We start from the raw sequence: 27,254 nt of genomic DNA, 5'->3' as shown, positions 1-27,254 counted from the left end.
TTTATATAAATATAAAAATAGGAATAAATTTATATAGAATAACACCATAGCTTTTTCGTTATAAAATTTCGTTATTCGAATTGTCTCGCATTTTACTATATTTACTAGATCAAAAATGATTTGTCACACCTTTGTAGACCATACCATATTTATTTAAAATTTATTATCTACTTTATTATTAAATTAAAAACTATGATAAAGTAAATAAATTATAACGGTAATTCTTTTAATATATACACCAATATAACTCAAAAATTGTCATTTGTTTTCAAAATATAGCACTTAGAGTAAAAATGAAGGTGAGTAACACACTTTACATCAAAAAGTTCGATTGAAATCTTAAACAAATATTTTATTTTATTCTAGAATTGGCAATTGATACACTTTTTGTTAGTAATAACTTGTTTGATTCTTAATGAAGGTAAACTCTATTATACATTATTTATGCCTATTAAGTTTACCACGTCATTTTTAGCTACGATGCGATACTGAGAAGGTATTGGTTATACTATGATGTGTTTTTTTTTTTTGTGTCTGTTACCACTTTTTCTTAGCTCTCACCGAACATCGTATCTAGTCAAAGACATTACTCTCAAAAATTGAAAAAAATTCCCTCGTTCTCCGTAAATGGGTGAAACCTCCAAAAAAATTACAAATTTAAAAATTGCTAATTTTCGACATTTTTTAAATTCGATATACTGTTTTTTTAAATCGGACCATTTTCCTTAATACAGGGGGGGTTTAAAACATAAAAATGCATATAGAAAGTAGAACTTTTTCAACTTAACTTTTGAAATTTTCCGGAAAGTCTGATACTTTTATATATATCTTAAATTAAAGCTAATGTAATATACTTTATTATGGTAAAAAAAAATTTTGGACTTTATTTTATCTTCATGGTGAAAATAGTCACTGTATTCAAAAATATGCTAAGATTGTGTTTTAATTCTGGGTTTTGTATTTTATTTTATTTTTATATACCTTACAAGGGGTGTATACAGATTTTCAAAATGATTATATAAATGCTATTATAATGTGAAAATTCTCTATTTTATTTTTTACATTTTAGCTTCGATGCGAAGTGGAGAAGGTATTAATTTTACTATGATGTGTTTTTTTTTTTTTTAATGTCTGTTGCCACTTTTTCTCAGCTCTCACTGGACCGATTTCTTTCAAAAATACGTCAAAAGATCACAAATCGTATCTAGTTGAAGACATTACCCTTAAAAATTGAAAAAAATTCCCTCGTTCCCCGCAAATGGGGGAAATATCCAAAAAAATTACAAATTTAAAAATCGCTAATTTTCGAAATTTTTTCACTTTTTTTTCTTAAAACTTCCATAACTTTTTGAAAAATCAACAAATCAACATAATTTTTTTTTATACTAAAACCTTAGATATTTACCTTTCATTTGATATCATTTTTTTGAAAATCTATCACTTAACCTGCTCATTGGGGGGGATTTAAAATGGCAACTTTTTTACAAAAATTAATTTTTTCAACTTAATTTTTGAAAATGTTCCGGAAAGACTGCGTCCTTTAAACATATATCAAATTAAAGCTTATTTTATGTACTACAAAATGAAAAAAAAAAATTTGTCCCGACACTTTTTTTTCTACATTTAAACGGCTGCCGTAGTTAAAAAAACACTATTTTTGTGTTAAAATTTTCGATTTTCGATTTTAAATTTTCAACTTAAAAATGCTATAACTTTTTGAAAAATGTATATATCAGCACAAATTTTTTTTTTCTAAATACATTATAAGTACATCTTTCATTTGACATACTTTTTATTAAAATTGGACAATTTCCCCTTATATAGGGGGCGTTCAAAACTTAAAATATTGTAAAAAACATAGATCTTTTTCAACTGAACTTTTGAAAATGTTCCGGAAATACTGCGTCCTTTAAACATATATCAAATCAAAGGTTATGTTATATACTATCAAATGAAAAAAAAAAATTTGTCCCGACATCTTATCTTCTATGTGCAAATGGCTGTCGAAAATTTAAAAAAAAATGTAATGTTTGCGATAAAAATTACATTTTATCGGGATGTTTTTTGTACTTAAAACTGCCATAACTTTTTCAAAAATGAACAAATAAAAATAATATTTTTTTGTATTGAAACCTTAGATATTTCCCTTTCATTTGATATAATTTTTTTTGAAAATCTAACACTTATTCTGCTCACTGGGAGGATTTAAAATAGTAACTTTTTTACAAAAAATAACTTTTTCAACTTAATTTTTGAAAATGTTCCGGAAATACTGCGTCCTTTAAACATATATAAAATTAAAGCTTATTTTATGTACTACAAAATGAAAAAAAAAAATTTGTCCCGACGATCTATCTTCTATACGCAAATGGCTACCATATTGAAAAATATACTATTTTTGTATGATAATTATGGGTTTTGTATTTTATTTTAATAGAAGTTGATGTTGCTTTTGCAATTATCCATCAATTTTTTAAAATTAAACACTATCTACAGATTTGCATCGAAGCGTTTCTTATGATAGTGATTTTAATCACTGTCAGATTAAATCTATACTGGACCCTACTATGCAATGTCTCTACTATGCCGCGACCCCACTGTGCTACCGTTTTTTTAACATTATAATGCTATAACTTAATGAAATGTGTATGGATCAATATAATTTTTTTATGAGAAATAATATTTTTTAATAATCCCTTATTCATTCGACATACTTTATCTTAATCAGGATATTAATAAGGAACTAGCAGATCATGTAGCTTTTAGAATAATACACCAATTTTTTAAAATTAAACACTATCTAAAGATTTGCATCGAAGCGTTTATTTTTGATAGTGATTTTAATCACTGTCAGATATCATTATACTTGATCCAACTATGCCACGTCACCACTGTGCCGCGACCCACCTGTGCTGGGTTTTTTTAATTACACTGTGATCAGGAGAAACAATATACTTATCAAATAAAAAAAATTTTCCATACTTTTAGTTCTATTTTTAAATATATCTAATTCATAATTAATCTTATTTTTTAAAACTAATGTTAAATTTTTTAAATGACTTATTCTTAATTTTCATTCTTTATATAACTAATGTATAAAATAAAAATGACTAAATTGATTTATGTCCCTTTTTCTTAAATGAAATTTTTTTATATTAACTCTTAATATTACAATACTTTGATATTCTATCAGAAGTATTCCTATTTAAATAATACGGTAGCACAATGTGGACGTGGCATAGTTGGGAAAAGTATAGATGATATCCGACAGAGATTATAATCACTATCATACGAAACGCTTCGATGAAAATCTGTAGATAATATTTAATTTTAGAAAATTACACTGTGATCAGAAAAAACAATATACTTAGCAAATAAAATATTTTTTTCTTATTTTCAGTGCTATTTTTAAATTTATCTAATATTTAATTAATCTTATTTTTGAAGACTAATGTTAAATTTTAAAATTACTTATATTATATTGACTATTAATAAGTATGTTACAATATTTTGAAAACTTCTATCAGAAGTACTCTAAATTAAAAAAAACGGTACCACACTGTGTTTAATAAATACTCGTTTTTATAAATTAGTAATTACGTCAAAAAAAGGTGATGGAAAAAGTCTAATTGCAGTTCCTTAATCTAAATGAGATAAAAATAAAACGAATTTTGAATTTTTTCCACCTCAAAAAGAATTAAGAAAAAAATACAAAAGAAACCATTCAACGGACGAATTCGAACGTCGTACCTCGAGCGTGAAAAACTGAAATGTGACTCGACGTTTCTTCTAACTTAGGAGGCAAAATATTCAAAATAAGTTTAAAATTATATTTAATTTAAGATAGATTCATGTAACTTTAATTAAAATCGATACACACATTACTATAAAAATCCCTTATAAGGCATTTTAGCAAAAACCAGCACAGTGGGAACGTGGTATAGTTGGGTCAAGTATAATGATATGTGACAGTGATTAAAATCACTATTAGAAAAAGTGCTTCGATGCAAATCTGTAGATAGTGTTTAATTTTAAGAAGTTGGGGGAATTATTAAATAAGCATCATGATCTCCTATTTCCATATTTATATATGAATAAATATTTATTATAGCAATTAAATATAGTATGAAATTGATATTTAATAATTTAATATTGTAATTGTTTACAAAAATAGTATTTTTTTATTCACTTTAATGTCCGTTTTCACCATGAAAATAAAATAAAGTCTGAATTTTTTTTTTTTCATATGAAAGTATATTGCATAAGGTTTAATTTAAGATATATATAGAAGCGTCAGTATTAAATAACTCTTATTTCCTTAATTTTATACTGATTAGTAGTTCTTAAATTTTAAAGTATAATTAATGAATAAATATTTATTACAGCAATTAAATAGAGAATGCAATTGATATTTAATAATTTAGTATTTTAATTTTTACGAATAAATTATAAAAAATTATTAAGTTGATATTACTTTTATGGCAAACATGTATAAAAAGTAAAGGGCTTGATGTAATACTTATCAAAGAAAAATTATTTGTTACTTATAAACAAATTAATTGGTCTACAAAGAATTTGCATCATAGACTAAAATATACTTTTTTAAACCATTTAAGTTTGAAATTTTGAATGGGTTATTTTTCTTATATTAAAAATCAATAATAACGTGATAAAAATTTTTTTTATTAATTTTTTATGTGTTTCTAATTAGTAATAATTTCAAAAAAAGGTGATAGAAAAAATCAAATTTCAGACTTGAAATCAGCATAATAATTTGGATTAGTAAAGTATATATTGGTTTATACTTATTAAAACTATTTTAATTTACTTATTTGACTTTACTGTGTAATTGAGTATATAAACGAATTTTATATTACTATTAATTTTGTTATATTTAATTAAAAAAAGGTTTTTTTTTAAGTGGCCATATTTTATAACTTATTTAGCTTTTCTTAACATTGAGGTGGAAAAATAATCAAAATAAGTATGAATGTATATTTAATGTAATATTCATGTACATTTTATAAAAAAATAGTGGACTCTTACTATGGTAAACCATTATATAGTATTTTAGAATAAACAAAAAAAAAAATTGCATATAGTAGATAAATCGTCGGGACAAAATTTTTTTTTAATTTATAGTATATAACATAAGATGTAATTTAACATATGATAACTATTTTTTTTTGAGATATTTAATTGAAATAGTTTTTTTGAAGTCGCTATTTTTTACTATAGCGTAATTTTGCGTTATTTGTTTGAATTTCTAAAATTAAAAGATTTTTTCTAATATTTGGTGATTATAATTTCAACTAGATTTAAATCGTGTTCTTTTAACTTATTTGCCATAAAAATTGGTCAAATGAGAGCTGAGAATAATTAACGACAAATACAAAAATAAACTATATAATAATATATAATATATTCTTATATTGATTAAGAAAGTCCTTCTCACAAAGGGAGATTAAAGTGATAGGATCCTCGATATTTATTGAATATTTTGATTGAATGTTATTTATTACTATTCATTTTGAATTTTTTTTCACCCCAAAAAAGAATTTAAAATAAATGCAGTAAAAGTTATTACGACTGCCGCAGTTCGTTCCCCGAGCGTATAAGTCTGTAATATTAGGAAGCATCCATCATACACTTCGTGTTAGCGTAGATAAAAAGGACTATTTAAACTAAATCAAATATTTAATATAACTTTTTTTAACTTCGAGGAGAAAAATATTAAAAATAAGTATAAATTTACATTTAATGTAATATTCATATAAATTTTATAAAAATTGGTGGACTCATTACTATGATAAACCCTAATAATTATTTTAAAATAAAAAAAAATTTGCATTTAGAAGATAAGTCGTCGGAAAAATCTTTTTTTTTTAATTTATAGTATTTAACATAAGGTGTAATTTAACATATGTTTAAAGGAAGTAGTATTTCCGGAGCACTTTCAAAATATAAGTTGAAAAAATTGACTTTTGTGAAAAAGTTGATATTTTGAATCCCCCTTTGTGGGGATGTAAAGGTTCAAATTAAAAAAAATTTTATATCAAATGAAAGGAAAATACCTAAAATTTCAGTATTAAACAAAAAATTCTTTTTGATTTATTAACATTTCAAAAATTATGACAGTTGTAAGTACAAAAAACATCACAATAGAAGGTGATTTTTTTCGCAAGTATTTCATTTTATATTTAATTATTAGTACGGAATATAAGCTTAAATTTAACATATGTTTAAAAGACGCAGTTTCTATTGAACATTTTCAAATGTTAAGTTGAAAAAGTTCTACTTTTTAAAGGTATGTTTCAAGTTTTAAAAGACTCCCCTTTAAGGGGAAATTTTTCAATTAAAAAAAAAATATTTCGAATAAAAAAAGTATATATAATATATAAAGAAAAAAAAATTGTTTTGATACATACATTTTTCGAAAAATTATAGCAATTTAAAGTTGTAAAAAATGAAATCTAAATTTTTAAAATAAAAATAGTATATTTTTAACTACGCAAGTTATTTGTGCGTAGAAGTAAGTCGGCGCACAATTTATTTTTCAATATATAGTACGCCACATAAGCTATAATTTAACATATATTTAAAAGACGCAGTATATTCGGAACATTTTCAAATGTTAAGTTGAATTCCCCCATATGAGTAGGTAAAAGGTCTGAAATTATTTATAGAAATACCCAAAAATCTACACCATTGTTCGACAAAAAGTACTTGAGTTAAACACTGTATACTCATATCATAATTTATATTTTTTATATATGTGGAAAAATAATTATTAAAATTATACTTTCATTCTCTGGTTGTATTTTTGTAATCTATATAAATTTTCTATTTATAAAATATTAATAAATTAATGTTCGTTTAGGAATTGAAAATAAATATTTGGAAGACGAAAAAATTTGCCCCTTTGAAAAAGGTACGATAAGAAAAGCTGCTGCGAATGGTGATATAGAAAAATTAAAACTAGCTCACGAAAGTGGATGTGAATGGGATAAATATACGACTTCTGAAGCTGCTGCAAATGGACATTTAGAATGTTTAAAATATGCACATGAAAATGAGTGTAAATGGGATAAAAAAACTACAAGTGATGCTGCTGCAAATGGACATTTAGAATGTTTACAATATGCTCTTAAAAATGGATGTAATTGTAATAAAATAACTGCAATGAATGCAGCTGCAAATGGGCATTTAGAATGCTTAAAATATGCTCATAAACATGGATGTAGATGGAATAAAAAAACAACAAGAGATGCTGCAGCAAATGGGCATTTAGAATGCTTAAAATATGCTCATGAAAATGCTTGTCCGTGGAATACAGACACAACAGAAGCAGCTGCAAATTATGGTAATTTAGAAAACTTAAAATATGTTCATGAAAATGGATGTAAATGGGATAAAAAAACAACAAGAGCTGCTGCTGCAAATGGGCATTTAGAATGCTTAAAATATGCTCATGAAAATGGCTGTCATTGGGATGAAATGACAACATATGAAGCTGCACGAAAAGGTAGTTTGGAATGTTTAAAATACGCTCATGAAAATGGATGCCAATGGAATAAAAGGACAACTGAAGCTGCTGCTTTAAAAGGTCATTTAGATTGCTTAATATATGCTCATGAAAATGAATGTGATTGGGATGAAACAATAACAGCAGCAGCTGCTTTTAATGGTGATTTAGAAATTTTGAAATATGCTCATAAACATGGATGCAAATGGGATGAAAGCACAGCAGAAGCAGCAGCAAGGTATGGTAATTCAGAAAACTTAAAGTATATTCATGAAAATGGATGTAAATGAGATAAAAAAACAACAAGAGCTGCTGCTGCAAATGGTCATTTAGAATGCTTAAAATATGCTCATGAAAATGGTTGTCAATGGGATGAAATGACAACATATGAAGCTGCACGAAAAGGTAGATTGGAATGTTTAAAATATGCTCATAAAAATGGCTGTCAATGGGATAAAATGACAACATTTGGAGCTATCTATTCGAGCAGTTTGGAATGTTTAAAATACGCACACGAAAATGGATGCAAATTTTATGAGAACATAACTTTATTTGCTGCAAAATATGGTTTTTTAGAATGTTTAAAATATCTCTATGAAAATGGATGCAAATGGGTAGAAGGCACAACTAGAATTGCTGCTTTGAACGGACATTTAGATTGTTTAAAATATGCCCATGAAAATGGATGTAAATGGGATACAGGTACAACTAATGCAGCTATCTCAGGACGTAATTTAGAAATTTTAAAATATATACATGGTAATGGATGCGAATTAGATGAAATAATAACAATAATAGCTGCTGTTGATGGCGATTTAGAAATTTTGAAATATGTACATAAAAATGGCAGTAAATGGACAGAAGGATTAATTGAAAATGCTGCTTTAAATGATAATTCAGAATTTTTAATATATGCTCACAAAAATGGATGCCATTGGGATGATGATGCAACTAAATATGCCGCAGAAAGTGGCTGTTTAGACTGCTTAATTTATGCTCATGAAAACGATATAAAATGGGAATATGGTACAATAGTTACAGCTGCCAAGCATGGTAATTTGGATTGCTTAATATATGCTCACGAAAATGGATATGAATGGGAATATGGTACAACTAGTGCTGCTGCTTCAAAAGGTTATTTAGATTGTTTAAAATATGCCCATAGAAATGGATGTGATTGGGATAAAGATACAACTAAAAGTGCTGCAACAAGTGGCTGTTTAGAATGTTTAAAATATGCTCATGAAAATGAATGTGAATGGGATATAACAGTAACAGAAGTAGCTGCTTATACTGGTAATTTAGGAATTTTAAAATATGCTCATGAAAATGGATGCAAATGGGCAGAAGGTACAATTAGAGCTGCTGTTTTAAATGACAATTTAGATTGTTTAAAATATGCCCACGAGAATGGATGCCCATGGGATGATGGTGTAACTAAAGCTGCTGCCCTAAATGGTAATTTAGAAATTTTAAAATATGCTCATGAAAATGGATACAAATGGGATATAGACACAACTCATGCGGCTGCCACAAGAGGTAATTTAGAAATTTTGAAATTTGTTTATGAAAATGGATGCAAATGGACAGAAGGTACAATTAGAATTATTGCTTTAAAAGGTAATATAGATTGTTTAAAATATGTTCATACAAATGGGTGTGATTGGGATGATGGCACAACAAAAGCTCTTGCAGCATGTGGTTGTTTCGATTGTTTAAAGTTCGCCCACGAAAATGGATGTCCTTTGGATAAAGATATAATAGTTACAGCAGCTGTACATGGTAATTTAGATTGCTTAAAATATGCTCATGAAAATGATTGTGATTGGGTTGAAGGTACGATGAGAGGGGCTTCTTCAAATGGACATTTAGATTGCTTAAAATATGCTCATGAAAATGGTTGTGAATGGGACGAAGGTACAATAAGGGAAGCTGCCGCAAGTGGTTGCATTAAGTGTTTGATTTTTGCACATGAAAATGGATGTCCATGGGATGAAGGAACAAAGAGTGCAGCTGAACAAAATGGTAATTTTGAATGCCTAAAATATGTTCATGAAAATGGATTTGAGTGTGATAAAGGCACAACATGATTAACTGCTTCAAATTATCATATTAGTTGCCTAACAAAAGCCCATGAAAATAATTATCTATGGAGTATAAATACTATTTATGAACCTACTCGAAATGGTTTGACAGATATAATCATTTATGCTATTTAAAATGGTTGTAGTAATTAGTTATCTGTTGAAATTATTTTATTTTATTAAGTTAGATATTTAAATTAAATATAATAATTTATTTTTTGTGTTTTTTGACAATTTAATTCCTTAATAAATTTTTTTTGAAATATTACTAAAATCGAATAAGCTATACTAACTTTTTTTAACTTTAATGATTTGTTGAAAAGTTTAGGTTTTATAATGATATGTTTTTTTAAGTCTATTCATGAAAATTCACAGTTCTATTATAAGACAACAAGTTCCCTTTGGTACGATTTTTATAAATATCCAGTAACCTTAGTACGTGAAAATTTTGAAAAAGTTCATCCATACGTGTAAAAAAAAAGTTTTAAACTTAACTTTTGAAAATTTTCCAGAATGTCTGACCTTTTTTAATCAATAATTAATTAAAGCTCTTGAAGTGTACTAAAATATTAAAAATAACCATCCCAAAATTGTACTGCTATGATAAATATAATAAGTAGCAGTACTGCCAAAGTAAAAAAAATTGTAATTAAAAAAAAAAAACTTTTAATACGTAGTCCAAAGTATAGGTCGCATTTGTTATATATATATATACAAATTAATTAAGTAATTGACCGTTTTAAATATAAACACAATTATACCAATGCACTGATGAGTATCTTTTTTTCAAAATTAAATAAAGAAAACAAACGGAGGAACCAGTAAAGGTGAAAGTTGGAAACTGAACGCATTATCAGTAATACATATTCGGCGGTGGCCTTGTTACGGTGTCAAGGGCGGGGAGACACCCGATGACAACCGATTGTCATATTATTAAGTGGACGGCTGATATCGAGAGAGACGCGTATGAGCGCCAAGCCTAGATTAGTGCCGTGTCAACTCCCCCCACCAAGCCGTTTGTCTATCTTTTGACCCAGTCAATTTTTGTAAACAAATTGTCGCAAACATAAAGCAGTAGTCCTTAGTAATAACAGTTGTCGACTTTCCACCATCTTCCTTGTATGGGTAACTGATCTTGCGCTTAAGACTTACCGTGTACGACCGTAACAGTCAGTATTTTTGGCAAGGGAGAGTGGATCATTCTGTCCGTTGTTTTTTTTTTTTTTAAAGTTAAGTTGAAAAATTTGTCATTTTGAATCCCCCCTGTGGGCATGTAAAGGGTCAGATTTATAAAAAAAAATATACCAAATGATAAGTAAAGACATTATACATCAATAAAAAAGCATTATATTGATTTGGTTATTTTTAAAAAAGTTATGGCAGTTTTAAGTAAAAAAATTGAAAAAATGTCAAAAATTAGCAATTTTTAAATTTGTATTTTTTTTTTTTTTGGAGATTTTCCCCATTTACGGGGAAAGAAGGAAATTTTTTAATTTTTAAGGGTAATGTCGACTAGATACGATTTGTGATCTTTTGACGTATTGTTGAAAAAATCGGTTTGGTGAAAGCTGAGAAAAAATGGTAACAGACACAAAAAAAAAAAACACATCATAGTAAAATTAATACCTTTTCTTAGCTTGACATTGATGCTAAAAAAAATTAAGTTAAACATGGACAAAAATACTAGTATACCAAAAGCCATGTATAGAAAAAAATATATATATTCATTTAAAATCAAATAATATAACAAACATTACCGACAGTATTGGAAGACATCCGTTGATGTTAATGGAAAATTAATGAAAAACACCAGAGTGGTCTGGACATTCGCTCCTTTGTGTTGGCTAGAAGAAAGAGATAATACGTACTCTCCATACATAATGAAATAAAATACAGCTTATTACATAAATATAATTATAAAAAAGAAAACAATACCTGGTCTTCGAAAAGACCAATACGATGGTCTGGATGCTTCGCCGTTGACGGCTCTACTCCATTAATGGGGTCAATGACAGAAGCAAGATGAAGAGCCAACACCGATCTAACGGCAATTTTAAAACGATAACGGTTAGTCTTTTTGAGAGAGATCAATACCGATAAACAATTCGATTTTAATTATATTAATTTTTCTTTTGTTGCCTTATTTAGCGGTCAGCGGCAAAAATAATGAGTTGTTGACACTGCTGTGCCAGAAAAAGGTTCATTTGCGCATTATCTTGCAAAAAAATAAACAAGTACACATAACAAAAAATTATAAGTGGTCCTTCGAATTTGTGACGTTACAAGGTGTTACGTCGCTATTTAGGGGTTTAGCCTAAATGCCCGTCGACAGTATTCTAAGGGACCAACGGGGGATAGCTGGCTAGGCTATATCTACCTTAGGTACTGAAGTTTCCTATTTAATTTATATTCCCTTAGAGGAACTACCAAGGGTCGCACTACAATATATATATATATAACACTTTAGGTTAACAACGATATAAATAAATATTTATTAAACAATTGAAATATTAAATAGATAATACAACCTGCTGGACACCTAGAGATGATATAATCCAACAGGGAGCTGACGGCGACACACACACACACTATAATATACGGGGTAGCAAGTTAAGTTAATTATTAGACAAGTAGTGATCGCGAAGATGGTAAAAGGTCAACTGTCGATAGGGATATCTTATTATGGCACATTGGCCGTGAATTGCAAAAAGTGTTTATGTGTGCAGTCCGCCCTCCTGTTAGTATTGTTGTATGTCACTGTGTTAATTATATATATATGTCTATTAAACGGTACAACGATGTTATGGGAGACAGAGATATGGGCACATGCAAATGTGATCATATCAAAGGTAAGTAATTAAGAGTAAGTAGGAGTGAAATAGAGTATAGAGTACGAGTTTGACAAAGGAGAATACGACGTAGGTAAAATGAACAGATGTGACAATAAACGAGATCGTGATAGAAGAGGTAGAAATTTTTAAGTACTTAGGATCAGTTGTGCAAAAGAACGGTGGTATTGATCAGTATGTAAGACACAGGATTAAGTGCGGGCGAGTGAAGTTAAGAGAAGCGTCTGATGTGTTAGGCGATAAAAGAATTTCAATGAGGCTGAAAAGTAAGTTCTATAAAACTTTAGTGAGACCGGCTATGATGTATGGTTTAGAATGCTGAACAGTTGACAAGAGAATGGTTCAGAGAATAAGTGTAACAGTGATGAGAATGCTTAGATGAATGAGTGGATTGACTAGAGTAGATAGAATAAGGAACGAACATATAAGAGGGAGTATAGGAGTAGTATCAATCGTGGATAAGATGAAAGGAAATAGGATTACATGGTTTAGTGACGTTATGAGAAGAAAGTAGTCGGAAGCTGTATGAACAGTTATGAAGACGAATGTTGAAGGAAGAACAGGTCGAGGAAGACCAAAAAAGAGATGGAGGAATGCTATTGAATGCGATTTGAGGACAGTTGATGTGAGCGTAAATGATGTGGGAGATCGTGTCAAGTGGAAGTTAATGTTTAATTCTAATATAAATATTGTGAACTGTTTGTTTATTTAATCATAACAATAAGTTTTATATTAATAAAAGGGAAGTATATCTACATAAATAATAATTTATTATATTATTATACTACTAAGATAAAAAGTACGTAATTTAATTTTTTTTTTTTTATTGCTTTATCATCCCATTAAGGGCCATAGCGGCTTTCTCCAAAAGAGAATACTCCTTGACGGGTGGTTAGTCTATCGCTGAAAATTTAATTTTTAAGAGTGTAATACTAATTTAAGTTCACAATAATTGAATAAAATCGAAATATAACATACAGTGTTTTTGTTTTATTCATTACATTAAATTAAAATATATTAACTATAAAAACCCTTGAAAAAACTAATGATGTCATTGAATATTCACGACAAAATCATTTTGATTACTAAACTTTAATCAATGGTTCTTATCAAAACGACAATTTCGGTTATGCCGTGTTTATTGGTTTAGGAGTTCGAATATAGTTGATATTCGTGCGTAATTGTTCACTGTTCCCTCAAATATTTAATACTTACATTTAATTCATCATGAAAGTCATATTGTTACTTTTTAATTTATATTAGAGAGAATATGAAGAAAAGTTGTTCATTGAAAAAAACATATTCAATTACCAATATTACTTTTTATTATTCCTCCAATGCATGGCAACACTTCATCAGAAACACCACCACAAATCGAACATAAAAATCCCTACCTATGTTGTTGCACGTTATATATTTACAATGCTTATCATAATCTACAATATTTTATCTAAATGTACTATTACATGAGATTACTTCGAGTGTTAACACCATGGACATATATTAATATTAAAAATATATAAAAAGATGATTGAACCAACGTGGTCTTTCATACACTCTGGTATATCTAGTGTATAGAAGACCTCAACGGTAAAAATATGATAAGTGTTGAAATAACCATTTTATCAGTAAACACATTTTTCATCAGTATAGATACTGAATATACTGTTTTACAGCTGTCAATACCAAAAACTTAACACTCATTGAAACTAACATAATATTATTGTTACTACAAATAATATTAAATATATATATAGATGTAACACTGGGTTTATCTTGTTAGGGGCTAGTTTTATACTTGAGGATCTTGGTCAAAACCAAGAATCGAAAGCTACCCAACGTCTACTCAAATATTGTCCCTATCTCGGTAAATAAGTTTTAATTATCTGAAGGAGACACAGGCAATCGTGTACCTTAGTTACAGGGGATATATTATAAATTAATGTTAAACTATTGTTTTATGTCAACGACAAAGTAAAGTTATATTTTAGATGTCCAGTAAATATTAGTTATATGTAATGTATAATACATCTGAACTGAATCCTAGTACAGGTGGTTAGTAAGTATATCCAAGTGAGACGGATTTGGTTGGCTATGATGACAATTGGCGATAGACGGGTCGTTGAATAAAACAAGTTTTAGATGTAAACGTGGTGTGGCGCGGTGGTCACACTAGTTGTTGACAAAACTTTAGCGTTAAGCCGCGCCTACCGCCGTAAATGGATGACCATGCGTGCGCTTCTATGATGGCGAAAAAGCACCATGTTCCCAGTGCAGAAGGCAACGGGTAACCACTGTACTTAATTTCACAGGATATAAGCTATGACAAGACTCAGCCTTTAGAAAAAAGAAGAAGAAGTTATAAATAATATAAATAAGACAAAAGTAATAGTATGGAAAACTATGTGTATAACGGCCACTCAAACACAACTGCCCTTTGTTAGTTCGACATTAGTAGCTCCAGGCTACAGACGAGTAGAATTATCACACAAGCCTCTCCCTCTATGCTAATTAATATGTATTACGAATTAAGTAAATGGAAATAAAACGTGTATAATATAAGTGGTAAGAACATAGTAATAAATGTTATTACAATCTAGTAATATTTTACTTTTTAATAATAAGTATTTTGTAGTAAATAATTAAATATTATTATGCAGCACCACCGAACTTATTTTATTATTTTTAGTAATTCGCTAAAAAGAAAATATTACTAATATAAGTAGTGCACAGTCTTTTACAGAACTTAAGTGAATTTATGAGAGTTACCAATAATGTAAAAAAAAACATAATATAAACATTCTATTATAAGCCTAAAGATGAAAAAAACATTTATCGTTTACAACTTAACCAATTAGACTAATTTGCTTATAATACTTTAAATGATAAAAATGTAACTAAAACATTATAAATATTTTCTAAACGTTTTAATGATAATTTGATTAATGTGTTTTCAAAGACTGAAGTAAATATTGATTAAACAAACTATTGCTAGGGAGTTGTGTAAGGTTAATTCGATTAAATAATTTAGCCAAAATTATTTTTGTTGGCCTTTATATTTATTTATATTTAATTTATTCATTAACTATCAGTAAATTAAAATAATTAAGTTAAAAAACGATTAATAAAATGCAAAATATTCATTTAAGGACCAAAAAAATGATCAACACAAAAAGAAATTGTGCTGAAATTATCCATACCATGTTTTATATTAAGTTTGAAGATAACAATTTTATCAAGTAAGCTTTGTTACATAGTATAATTTAAATATTATTGTATAGTAATTTTTATTATTTTAATTTCTATAATGGACACATTTATTATAGAAAATTTCCAGATTGGGAAATATTGCCCATGACAATAGAAAATGAGTTAATTTATGCAATTCGTGAACGTGATGCTATTAAAAAACAATTAAAAAATAAACGAAAAGATAAATATATATTTGATAAAAAAATGAAACATCAATGGAAGGACTTAAAACTTAAAAAAAAGAGGCTAAAAGAGGATGAAATAAACTATAATCAACTTTCATTAGTAAGAAAACTAAAAATACGTCACAAATCGTGTAAACTATAATATATACATAAGTATAGTTACTCAATTATTTTAGTTAAGTAAAAAAAAAAGTATAGTTCAAAGTATATTGAACTATTAAATAAAACCAATAATTATTTTAATAATAAAGTCAAAACTTAACTGTAAAAATACAATTGTTTATAATATAGGAGATAAAAGACAAATGTAATGTATTAATATCTAAAACAAGAGAAGACATCGAAGAAAAAAATTGTTTAGAAATACAAATCGATCCAATGCTACAATCAATTATACAAATTGAAGAAAATTCTAAAAAAATGCAACGAAACGTTGATCAACTTAAGCCATTTGAAGTAATGTTATTAAAAAATAATAATCAACTTCATTGAAATCAATAAAACAAATAAATATTATTTCACTAGGATTTTTTGATGAAAGTTATAGAAGAACCGAAAAATTGCAAAACCATTGAAGATATGATAAAAAAATATGAAAATTTAACTAAAATGAAAAAAGAATTAACGCAAAAATACGAATTGAAATCATTAGAGATGTATGGAGTAAAAACCGATTTGTATAAACAATCAAAAGTAAACTATAATATAATAATAGGATAATGATAAATATTAAATGATACTCGAACATTGTTAATATTCAATCGTAAATTATAACTTATTATACAAACAATTGTTTTTAAATATATTTTTCATACGAAATCGTTTTGAAGGAGGTAGGGGCAATAACATTATATCTTCGTCAATAAACGTTTGATCATTTTAAACGAAAAATATTTTTAATTAATATACTATAAAACACGTATTATACCAATAATTATTTTTAAATGAAAGACATAGATTTTTGAAAAATCTGGTGTCTATATTTATATTTCTAATCCTACTTTGTCTATAGTATAAAACTACAATTTTATACAATTGTACTAGAGTGTTTAATATCTATTTTACATTTCACTCCGAAATTATAATGAAAATCACTTTTTACCTTATTTAATAAATTTTTCATAAAGGAAAAAAGCAAAGAAACTGAAAATATATCAGATGAACTAGCAGACGTTACAGATTGTTGGGTAAAAACAAAAGAAAATATAGTAAAAGTAGACATAGCATTTCGACACCTTGAGAATATGGCAAAAGAAAAAAACATAGAATACGACCTGGTAAAAAAAGTCTATTAAAAGTTTTCTACGAATTATTAACTAAAAATTATTAATTTTAATATAACTGTTAAATATTTAAAAATATATTTATTTTATAATAATTATTAAATATTAATAGATAACATCTTCCATATGGAATATCTACGAACAAACATGCAAACGCGTGAAATATCCAGTATCTAATAAAAAAATTGATATCGAGACTCAATTGAATTTTATTGCAAATGAATATCAAGAGCTAACTAAAGTACTACAAATGGCAAAGAAGATAAAAGAAAAAATTATTAATAAACCGTAAATGAAGTGATAATAATGTCATTCTAGTCATAGGCCTAAATAGTGTTTTCAATTTTGGGATGTGTAAGTTCCAAAAACTAAAAATTTATATTCTTGCTCCACTCCAAATGGTATATCTAAGCTTCTTATTATTTATTTATTCATAAACAATTATGTTAAAAATTATATACAGCATGGTCCACAATGTTCTGACAAATCTAATAACTTTTGATATATCAAATATTTTGCATAATTTATTTTTAAGTTTTTTGGACTATGTAAAAAGCAAATGTTTTATTATTTGTTATTAATAAGAAAATTAAAATTTTTTCTGTTTAATTTTTTTTGAAATGTTAAAATAGTCTTTATTTTAGTTATTTTCTCACAAAAAAATTTAATGGATCGATAACAAATTTTGAATAAGTACAATCATCTAAATACGTTTAGTGGGTAGATACAGATTGTACAGATAGTCGCGTACTACCTTCCCAGGGAGCACCCTACTTAGGACTAACATAGTCCAAGAACTGTAAATAAAACTAATGCAAACCATTTGATGTATCAAAATTTATAAGGTTTGTCAAAACACCGTACATTATCTGTATGTACATATATTTTTTTCCTTGACACTGTAGTATTTCAACTATAATTGCTAAAACTAAAACATATTATTATTTTTAAAAAATATTTTTATCTTTCCTTAATTTTTTTTTTTTAATAGTAAAATCTGTTTGGAAGTTTTGATTTTATCCCAAGTGGTGTTAAGTAACCAAAACACCCCTATATTTTCGCCTATAATTTTAGTAGACGTATGTATGTATTTTTATTAAAAGAATTCAAATAAAATTCAGCTATACACAAATATGAAATACATTAAAGAAATAATTCAATTTTTAGTTTCCATAATAACGTCATAACATGTATGTCCATAACAACACATTTTAAAAAATTTTCAATGAGTGGTACTAATAGAGCGATATTTTCAAGGTGTTTGAATTTGACTTGCTCAGAACCCTTCGAAAGTTACACATACAATGAGGAAATATTCGTCAACTTATGTTTCAGCAAGCAGACCATAATTGCCGTCTCGTCTTTCATTGCCTTAGCCAAGAACTATCTTTGACTGCCTAACATGTGAAAGAGGTCTAAAACCCTCTGTAGCATGTTGAATTCGGGAAATAGAAGAATGTAAAACTGATCATTATTTCTTTATATAAAGTAACTTAACAAAATCAAATTTCCTCATCATTGAAATTATTTTGGGAGGAATTGAGTGGGTTATAAAATAGATTATTTGTATTAACATAGAAATAATAGTTATAACACACAAAATATATACTATGAACGTATTTGTTTGCATATAAATAATAATACATAAATATGTATGTGTTTAGCGTTCATAATGGTAAAATTGTTTCCGAAATACGTATTCGCGACTTTTCAGTAATTTTTTGTGGTTTTTGAGTTTAATATTTTTTAGTTTTTAAATTAATAATATTTTTAATATAGTTTTAATTTTATTTAATAATACATAAAAGTTGTAATAAATAGTGATAAATAATAATGTCTACTTTTGTTCGAATTATTATTTGTATTGTTTTAAAACATTAGTTGCGATAATAATCCTTTGAATTTTAGACGTCCCTTCGTATATTTCTGTTATTCTCACATCCTTTTAAAATCGTTTCGCTGGCATATCTGACACATAACCCAACCAGTCAATATGTGAATGCTTTGATGGGCATTAAACGTTGCCAGCTCAGAAATCGCTAGTTTTTCCATGACAGCATACATTTTAATTCATATTAATGCATTTAAAAAAAATATGCTTTTAAACTAATATGTATAGTATAAATGATAGCAGGTACTATTTAAGCTTTTTTTAAAAAAAAACATTGGTTTAAAAAGAAAATAAATTTGACAAAAAATATGTATAATAATTTGATTTTTACTATAGAAAAAATTAACATAACATTAAAAAAAAAATTTATTCAATGAAATATTTAAACTATAGTATGCATTTTAGGAACGGCTGAAAATAGAATTTTAACAAAGTATCAGCATTATAGTAGCTGATAGTATATTGATTGATTCTCTTAGTTTTTGTTATCGTCGAATTTGGTGGTATAAGTGATATTGTTTATCAATTTTATTCTCTAACAATCGTGTTTGTTTTTATTATAAACTAAAGCTTAATATTCAAACATTTGAAAAAATTTTAGTTTCAGAATTATTTTAAGTTTAAGAAAATATTTGAATACTAGGCGTGTAGGTCGAACACAGAAATTGGCAAATTGGCGCGATTTTTTACTACTACACATCGTTCTATTTTAACCCATATCTATAATGTAATTTTGAAAATATTCGAGGAGGGGGTCCAAACCCGATGGTCCTTTCTCTCGATATATGTCTGATTAGTAATTTTATGAGAACTTTGAGTAATATGCTTAGCTATGATTCGAAATAACAATTAATATAACATTCTTTCGTATGTAGTTTCTTCATGACTTTCAGAGATGCGGCTCTTCAAATCAAAAGCATTGTACTTTCTAATTTTAAATCCAGGTCAGCCATTTTATTCTAGAAAATTTAAACGAACATATTTTTATATGATCTAATAATTTGTAATAAGGCTATGGAATTTATAAATAAAATACATTAATTCCTGAATTTTTTACCTTTTTGACATCGAATTCCATGGATAACTATTAAAAATTAACATTGATATAACACATAAATATTATATGATAGTAATAATTAGTATATAATTATAATATTTATAAATAGAAACTGAAAAAATTAGAAGATTTGAAAAATGAAACTAGTATAATATATTTATATTATCTCTATAATGAGTTGTCTTACAAAAGAGTCGAAAACGCAACTATTAACCATTTTTTTAAGATAGTGTACTCCATTGGGCTCAAAGTTTAAAAATAATTTAATATTTTAATTCACAATTAATTTTTTTTTAATTGTGTAAAATTAAATTTATGTCATATAAGATAATATATCATTTTGTTAATTCAATTAATTACATTCATAAGCCTTACGAGATTAGATATCTTTTGAGTACTATAATATTAGAATTATCTATAATCAATATTTAGCAATCAAACGAAATCTTGTATACTTAGTTTATATAACATTTCGGTTCAAAAATCATAACAGTAGTTTTTTTTTAATATTGAAAAAATAGTTATATTTTCATGCATATCGACTTTTTATCAAATTTACTCACTTATTTTTTTACGTAGGATATCGAAAGAAGTCGGAACAGAAATATACAACTGAGTCTTTGGTAAAAGTCACTAATAAATTATCAAAACACTATTATTTTCAGATATAGCAAACGAGACACTTAAAAATAATCAAAAGTCCATATCCACATAGCGCTAATATTTTTTACTTAAATTATCCTAATGATTTAAAAAAATGTCAACTTCTAATGATGACCTTTTTCAAAACTGTAAGCGTTTTGATTATTTAAATAAATATATTTCAATTTGATTTATAATATTATGAAAAACTAATAAATAAATTTTAATTGTTGTTATTGACGACTTTAATGATTGATGATGTTCACGACATGTTTTATGCGTGCATCGTAAAAAGACATACTCACGAAAGAGGATTTAATGTCATTTTATTTTAACACCATTTAAAAATATTATTAACGTTATATTTATGCATTCCTTGAGAATTAAAAATAAAATATTAATGGATGAATAAATTATTACTGAACTTGATTTTCTTGTTAAATACAAATTTTGACATCAACATAGTTGAAATATAAGAAAACAAATAATATAGAACTAGTCTTATTAAACATTTAAATCTTCCTCTAATTAACACATAATTTACACTAAGCTACTTATAGGTAACTTTTGAAATTAAACAGATATAGATATTAGTTTAACTACCAGTAGATATACTGAGTTTAAATAAGCTTCTACTGTAAATGTTTGCTAATTGTAAATTAATATGGTTTTTAGTTAGTGCTAACCAAATATAAGTATTTGTCAAGGTGAATTCATTGATCTATATTAACATTTGACTTTATTAGACAAGAGTTATGTGTTCAAATTGAATTTTTAATATACAGATACAGTATTTCATATACAAAAATTAAACAAATTAATTCAATTGTACGCAATACAATGCCTTTTTTTTCTCGAATGTTGACACTTTAACAAAGTTAATTTTTAGTAAATACAAGAACCTAACTTTTTAAGAATTATTACATGATTATATAAATTTTAAGCCTTTTGCTAATAGTAGATATGAAGTTTCATTTCGAACAATTCAACTAGAAAAAGTTTTTTATCTAATTTTTTCTTTCCTTAAATATTTATACGGAAATGAATAAAATATTATTATGTTACTTAGTTATAGCTTAAATAGTTCTAATGCAATAAGTTTTTAATGTAAAGAATGAAAATATTGTTCCAATATTAAGTCATGTACTTATTTTGTTGATCAATTCACAATAATTGCTAAAATGAAATACGCAATAAACAAATAACAGTAATGGATTTAAGTTCTTAATTTTAATTATTTTATTTTAGCATCAAAACTTGATGTGTTGATGATGTTTAACAGCTTTGTGGACTTATGTAGAACATTGGTATTCCCTATTGATTGTGACGCGACTGGATCTAGAACAATCTATTAATGTGTAAATTAACCAAATGTAATAAGTAATAATTTTCACTTAATATTTAATAATAATATTAGTAATATTTTGATTGAGGATACTGAATCGTGAGCATAGTAAGGTCATTGTTGTTTTATATACTGGCGTCATAATAACCGTAAACAAAACGAGACGTCACTTAAAAGAAAGATTCATTCTTTATTAGGAAAAATAATGAAAAATCTTATGAAACAGAAAACAAATTTAACAGTAGCTTAAATCGCGAATAATTAATTGTATAAATTAACTTTTTAACAACCTAATAACTTCAAAAATAATATATAACAATTGTATCTGTAGAAATTCCAATTTTGTGAAAACATGTTTTTATCCTTAAGTAATGCTATACACAAATCTTTATTTTTATAAAAACCACATATTTTTAATGTTTCAAATTACCATAATTACAATAACATGGTCATTGGTTTAGTTATCAACCCAAACTGATGACACAGTACTATGTTTACTTTTTTATGGAGTATTATTAAGGATTATTTTTTTCATTAAGCTTATCATCAATACAGACCGTACTTTTCTTTTAACTTAAATATACACCACAAAATGATCAGTTTTTAACTAAATTGCATCAACATTAGAAAATTATATTTTTCTTTGGCTTCTCATTAACTAACTTATTTCTAAAAATAATTTCAGTATATATTTAATGACCATTGGTGGTTAACCTTCAAAAGAAAATATTTATATTCCCATAATTTAATCACTTTATAGATTACATTGAAAAATATTACTTTTGTTTGTATAATAATTGGAATAATAATATGCAGAGAATTGATCAGGTATACAAAACTATTCTTAGTGTAAAATATCTGTTGAGAACCGTGTTCCCATAAGACCAGTTTTAGGTATTTTTGTAATGATTAATTTATTAATCCCAGTTGAAGCCAAATAACATTCACTAGCTTTCACGGTTTACTAGTATCTCATCATTTGAAAGTTTCGTATATGTTCTGATTTTTATAAAAACAAATTTTTTGCATTAGTGGTGACAATAATTTTACTTTTTACTTGCTGATTCATCCTTGTTTTCTTTCTAATGTAATCGTCGAAATTCTGTAAATACGACCAGGGGACACAGACACAACTTTCACGTTTTTTTCACGAATATCTATGTTAGTATACGAATATATGTTAGTAAATCTTGAGATTAAAACACCAAATACATTAGTCGAAGAAAATTCAAATTATAATTTCCTATTAAATTTTTATTAAAGGACTTGGCTTTACTTCATCATTATTAATCATGCAATAACAAATAATCGGAAATATATAACTTAATAAAAATATTTTATTTCTCTAAGAATAGACGTTGCAAAAAATAATCTTCCAAAAGAAATAGAAATTAATTACTAAGAGATAATTAGTGAAGACCACTAGTGGTAGTTTTTTTGCGCAATAGGATAAAACAAAATTTTAAAAATTTATGTAAACATTAATTATTTATGCACACAATTTTTTTATTATTTCCTTATAATAAATTCTTGAGATCATAACGACGATGAATTCTAAGATGACGTCTTCAGTCTTTTTCTCCCTCTTTATAAAATACTTTAATGAGCGCGTCCAGTCAGTTTGATAAGTTTAATGTGAATTGCTGCGTACATTGTATATGTATATGTATAATTTTTTACATACACGATATTTTAATTCTAGGTTATGGCAAGCAGCGCGCGTACGGTCGAAGTTATAAAAAGACGAGCTATTCGCTTCTGGTTGTCAGTACCGAGTTCAATGTCATTAACAGAGCGGCTTCAATAATTTTACTTTGTTTTACTGTTTTTACTTGACATTCTAAAAGTAGAATTGTTTGTTTACAATTTCCATTTGCACGTTTTCGATCATTCTTTCTTATTTTGCAAACAATTGTTATCAATTTTAAATCGCTTTAAAATTTTATTTTTTTTATCAAATATGTATTTGAATCCGTGGATTAGAAAGCACTCTACTATAAGACAGGTGATCAACAAGTTATTGTCGATCAATACGAACAATACGAAGAAATTTGACACAGTTTTCAAAAAAAACAAATCAGTGATTTCGATGTCAGGGATGACAAAACGAAGTCATTGAAAGGCACTATGATTGCAGTCTTCTTTCAATTCAGGCTGCGTGAAAAAAATTCAAGTTCCTACTTAGGCACTAGTTGAAAAAACAATGAATATATGACATAATAAAACTGCGGCCAATATGAGTACTTTGAAACAGAAATGTGTCAAACAAAATATAACAGAACGAAACTCAATGTGTGGATAATGTAAGAATAATTTTTATTTATTTATTTAGCTGATAAAGAACAATTAACCTTTAATCTTTAGTCCTTTTAGACGACTGATATCAGCTTCCTAACTTGTGTAATATTTCGTATTTCTTTCCATTTAATACTGTATCCTAGGTAACATAACGAAGTTTATACAAAAGTTATCATTTTGAGTTACATAATTTTACTTATAAAATTAGAAATTACTTATATGTATTGTAATTTGCATACATGTAATGTTATCAGTTCATTATTTATGTAGAGACTAACGATTTAGAAAAATGTTTTCAGTAACAAATTTTTAATATTTTTATCAAGTATTAAATTGATAACAATAAATAAATAATAATGATGCAATTTTTATACAACTAACTTGACAGATTACGAAAACTGTTCACACACGCACTAATTTCAAAAATAAAATCAATAATTTTTATTATTAAAGTATATATATTTCTAGTTATAATTTCAATATGTAGGTATATAAGTTTCTAAGGTCATTGATACAAAACTGCCACATCTTTAAACTTAATGAGAAAAGAGACGGATGTTTAATAATTATGCAATGATTCATTTTATATTAGTTTTGTTACAATAGCTAGATAATCCTAATTGAATTATTTATAGTCAATGACATAATAATCGTTTTTTATTCTTTATCAATATTTTTCTTGTGTAGTTTTGACTAATATATGTCATCCTGTAATTCTTAATGTTTATATTTGTTCTCACGAATAAAATAACGTGTTTTGATAATATAAAGTCGTATATAAAAATAGTTAAATCGTAGAATTGTCACTTTTTAATTATTTGAAATCGACTTATAAAATTTGTGTAGTTTGCAAACTTGTTAGTTGTATTTATTTAATTACTTACAATAATCCATAGATCCGATTCTCAAAACAATAACCAAATGCAAGATGATATAAATAACATTTAGGCTTTGTGTATTTTGTTTGGTCTTTAGCTTAACCATTAAATATTATTGGGTTTTTAAAACAAGAATATTTTACATAGCGCGCAAACGACTGGCTATTTAATTTGTTATTATGCATTGTATATTAAACAAATTAGATTAGTTTGTTGTAATATTATGTTTGATATCATATTGTAACTTTTTATTATGCATGACCTTTTTCTTTAAAATATAATTTAAATTTATTAACTTTTTAGTGTTTGTTTTGAAAAAATTCTATTGGTTTACAAAAGCTATAAATTCGAGAAAAACGAACTTTAGAATGTGTAAATTGTTAACATATTATCTGTGTAAGAACTAAGAAAAACATTTCAGATGTAAATACAACTAAAGAAAATGATCTCATTTAGAAATATATTAAAAGTAAGCATCACTATTAATAATTCGCTTAATTTGAATAGATTTAAATTGTTTGTTTTTATCTATTATAATTAAACATTGTAATAGAAAATATTTTTTTTCAAAATATTCTATTCATTGCACTTAATCAAAATCATTTAATAATAAGTTGTTTTACATAAAAAACTAGTATAAAGTTTTTTACTAAACATTTAATTATTGTTTTAGATTTTCTTTGCCTATTGAGAACACTGCACTCATGTCTTAATTCAATATTTTTTAACATATTCTGCAATAAGTATTATATTAAAATTGTATTTGTTTTTATTTAATGTTATTAATTTACTTATATCATAATTATTTATTAGTGCAATACTTATACAATAAAAAATATATTTATGCCAATCGTTTTAATTCCTTCTATATTGTATTTATACAATATTGTACTTTATTACTTAATTTTTAAGTTAAATTTTCAGTGTCACAAAATTTTGTATATACTAATATAAAAACTTTTTAATGAATATAATAAACTGATTTTGAGGTTTTAGTATAAGTAATAATTAATTTTATTCAGTGTCGGCGCTTGATATTGTGGCACTTGATGCAAAAACATTTTTGTGGAATCTTTTTATATGTTTGTGAGACCTCTTTTAATTTACACAAGACGCATTATAAAAGTACAATATAGGTAAAAGGTTTATAAGTTTATAAGTTTATTGTAGGTATATGACCCCACACGTGTTTAGAATAGTTAAATGATATACTATTATAACCAATATTGATTTCTGTAAATATTTTTCCGGTATTTAAGTCATAATGACATTTGAAATTTAATGAACTATTTCAACATACCTAAAAAAAATATGTTTAAGATCTAACTATTTATGTTATATATTACACAACGCACAAAATAAAGATACAAATAATTTTTCTTTGGCAACAAATAAACGTAAAACTAAAATTAAGCTATCTATTGAGCAATGGAAGTTTAAAATAAAAGGGAATGTAAAATATTGTTTATAATTGTTCAACAAAATGTATTTATAATTTTTTTTTTTTTGAGTCTGTCGCTACTTTTTCTCAGCTCTGACTGGACCGCTCTAAAATTGAAAATTTTGCCCTTATTCACCGTAAATAGTAAAACTCCCCCAAAAAATTACGATTTTTAAAATTGGTAAATTTTGACATTTTTTTAATAAAAAACTTATTGAAAAATAAACAATTCATAATAATTCTTTTTAGCTTCGATGCGAAGCTGAAAAGGTATTGGTTTTACTAAGATGTGTTTTTTTTTTGTCTGTTACCACTTTTTCTCAGCTCTCACCGAACCGATTTCTTTCAATGATACGTCAAAAGATCACAAATCGTATCTAGTCAAAGACATTACCCTCAAAAATTGAAAAAAATTTCCTCGTTCCCCGTAAATGGAGGAAACCTCCAAAAAAATTACAAATTTAAAAATCGCTAATTTTCGAAATTTTTTCAATTTTTTTTACTTAAAATTGCTATAACTTTTT

General features: G+C 26.4%; 2 protein-coding genes across 3 annotated transcripts; both read left to right on the top strand.

Annotated features, from left to right (window-relative positions):
• The first annotated feature begins 223 nt into the window (after nt 1-223).
• On the top strand, nt 224-9,746 carry LOC126896673 (uncharacterized). Its single transcript, XM_050669627.1, has 4 exons — nt 224-299; nt 367-421; nt 6,881-7,525; nt 7,931-9,746. The coding sequence occupies exons 1-4, from the start codon at nt 294-296 to the stop codon at nt 9,613-9,615; spliced, it is 2,391 nt and encodes a 796-aa protein (XP_050525584.1). The 5' UTR covers nt 224-293; the 3' UTR covers nt 9,616-9,746.
• A 5,778-nt stretch (nt 9,747-15,524) lies between these two features.
• Nucleotides 15,525-26,139, top strand: LOC126896688 (uncharacterized). Of its 2 annotated transcripts, XM_050669656.1 has the most exons (10): nt 15,525-15,697; nt 15,785-15,995; nt 16,187-16,351; nt 16,421-16,588; nt 17,023-17,172; nt 17,291-17,532; nt 22,017-22,141; nt 23,816-24,416; nt 25,593-25,758; nt 25,963-26,139. In XM_050669656.1, the coding sequence occupies exons 1-6, from the start codon at nt 15,588-15,590 to the stop codon at nt 17,468-17,470; spliced, it is 984 nt and encodes a 327-aa protein (XP_050525613.1). In that variant the 5' UTR covers nt 15,525-15,587; the 3' UTR covers nt 17,471-17,532; nt 22,017-22,141; nt 23,816-24,416; nt 25,593-25,758; nt 25,963-26,139. The 2 variants fall into 2 exon arrangements, with proteins under 2 accessions (XP_050525613.1, XP_050525614.1); XM_050669657.1 differs by lacking the exons at nt 22,017-22,141; nt 23,816-24,416; nt 25,593-25,758; nt 25,963-26,139 and adding an exon at nt 18,436-18,916 and having other exon boundaries at nt 15,526-15,697.
• Nucleotides 26,140-27,254: the final 1,115 nt, after the last annotated feature.

This window comes from Daktulosphaira vitifoliae, unplaced genomic scaffold, assembly GCF_025091365.1.
Source record: "Daktulosphaira vitifoliae isolate Bord-2020 unplaced genomic scaffold, ASM2509136v1 Scaffold_1, whole genome shotgun sequence".
In the NCBI taxonomy this organism is placed as follows: Eukaryota; Metazoa; Arthropoda; class Insecta; order Hemiptera; family Phylloxeridae; genus Daktulosphaira; species Daktulosphaira vitifoliae.
Note: the sequence above shows the minus strand (reverse complement) of the source record. Positions and strands in the feature narration are given on the sequence as shown.

Coding starts and splice junctions, on each gene's coding strand:
- LOC126896688 (XM_050669656.1), top strand. CDS start 15,588: ATGCAAAATATTCATTTAAGGACCAAAAAAATGATCAACACAAAAAGA. Junction 15,698..15,784: donor GAAGATAACAATTTTATCAA/GTAAGCTTTGTT, acceptor CATTTATTATAG/AAAATTTCCAGATTGGGAAA. Junction 17,173..17,290: donor AAAACATAGAATACGACCTG/GTAAAAAAAGTC, acceptor AAATATTAATAG/ATAACATCTTCCATATGGAA.
- LOC126896673 (XM_050669627.1), top strand. Junction 422..6,880: donor TTGTTTGATTCTTAATGAAG/GTAAACTCTATT, acceptor ATGTTCGTTTAG/GAATTGAAAATAAATATTTG. Junction 7,526..7,930: donor ATATGAAGCTGCACGAAAAG/GTAGTTTGGAAT, acceptor CTGCACGAAAAG/GTAGATTGGAATGTTTAAAA.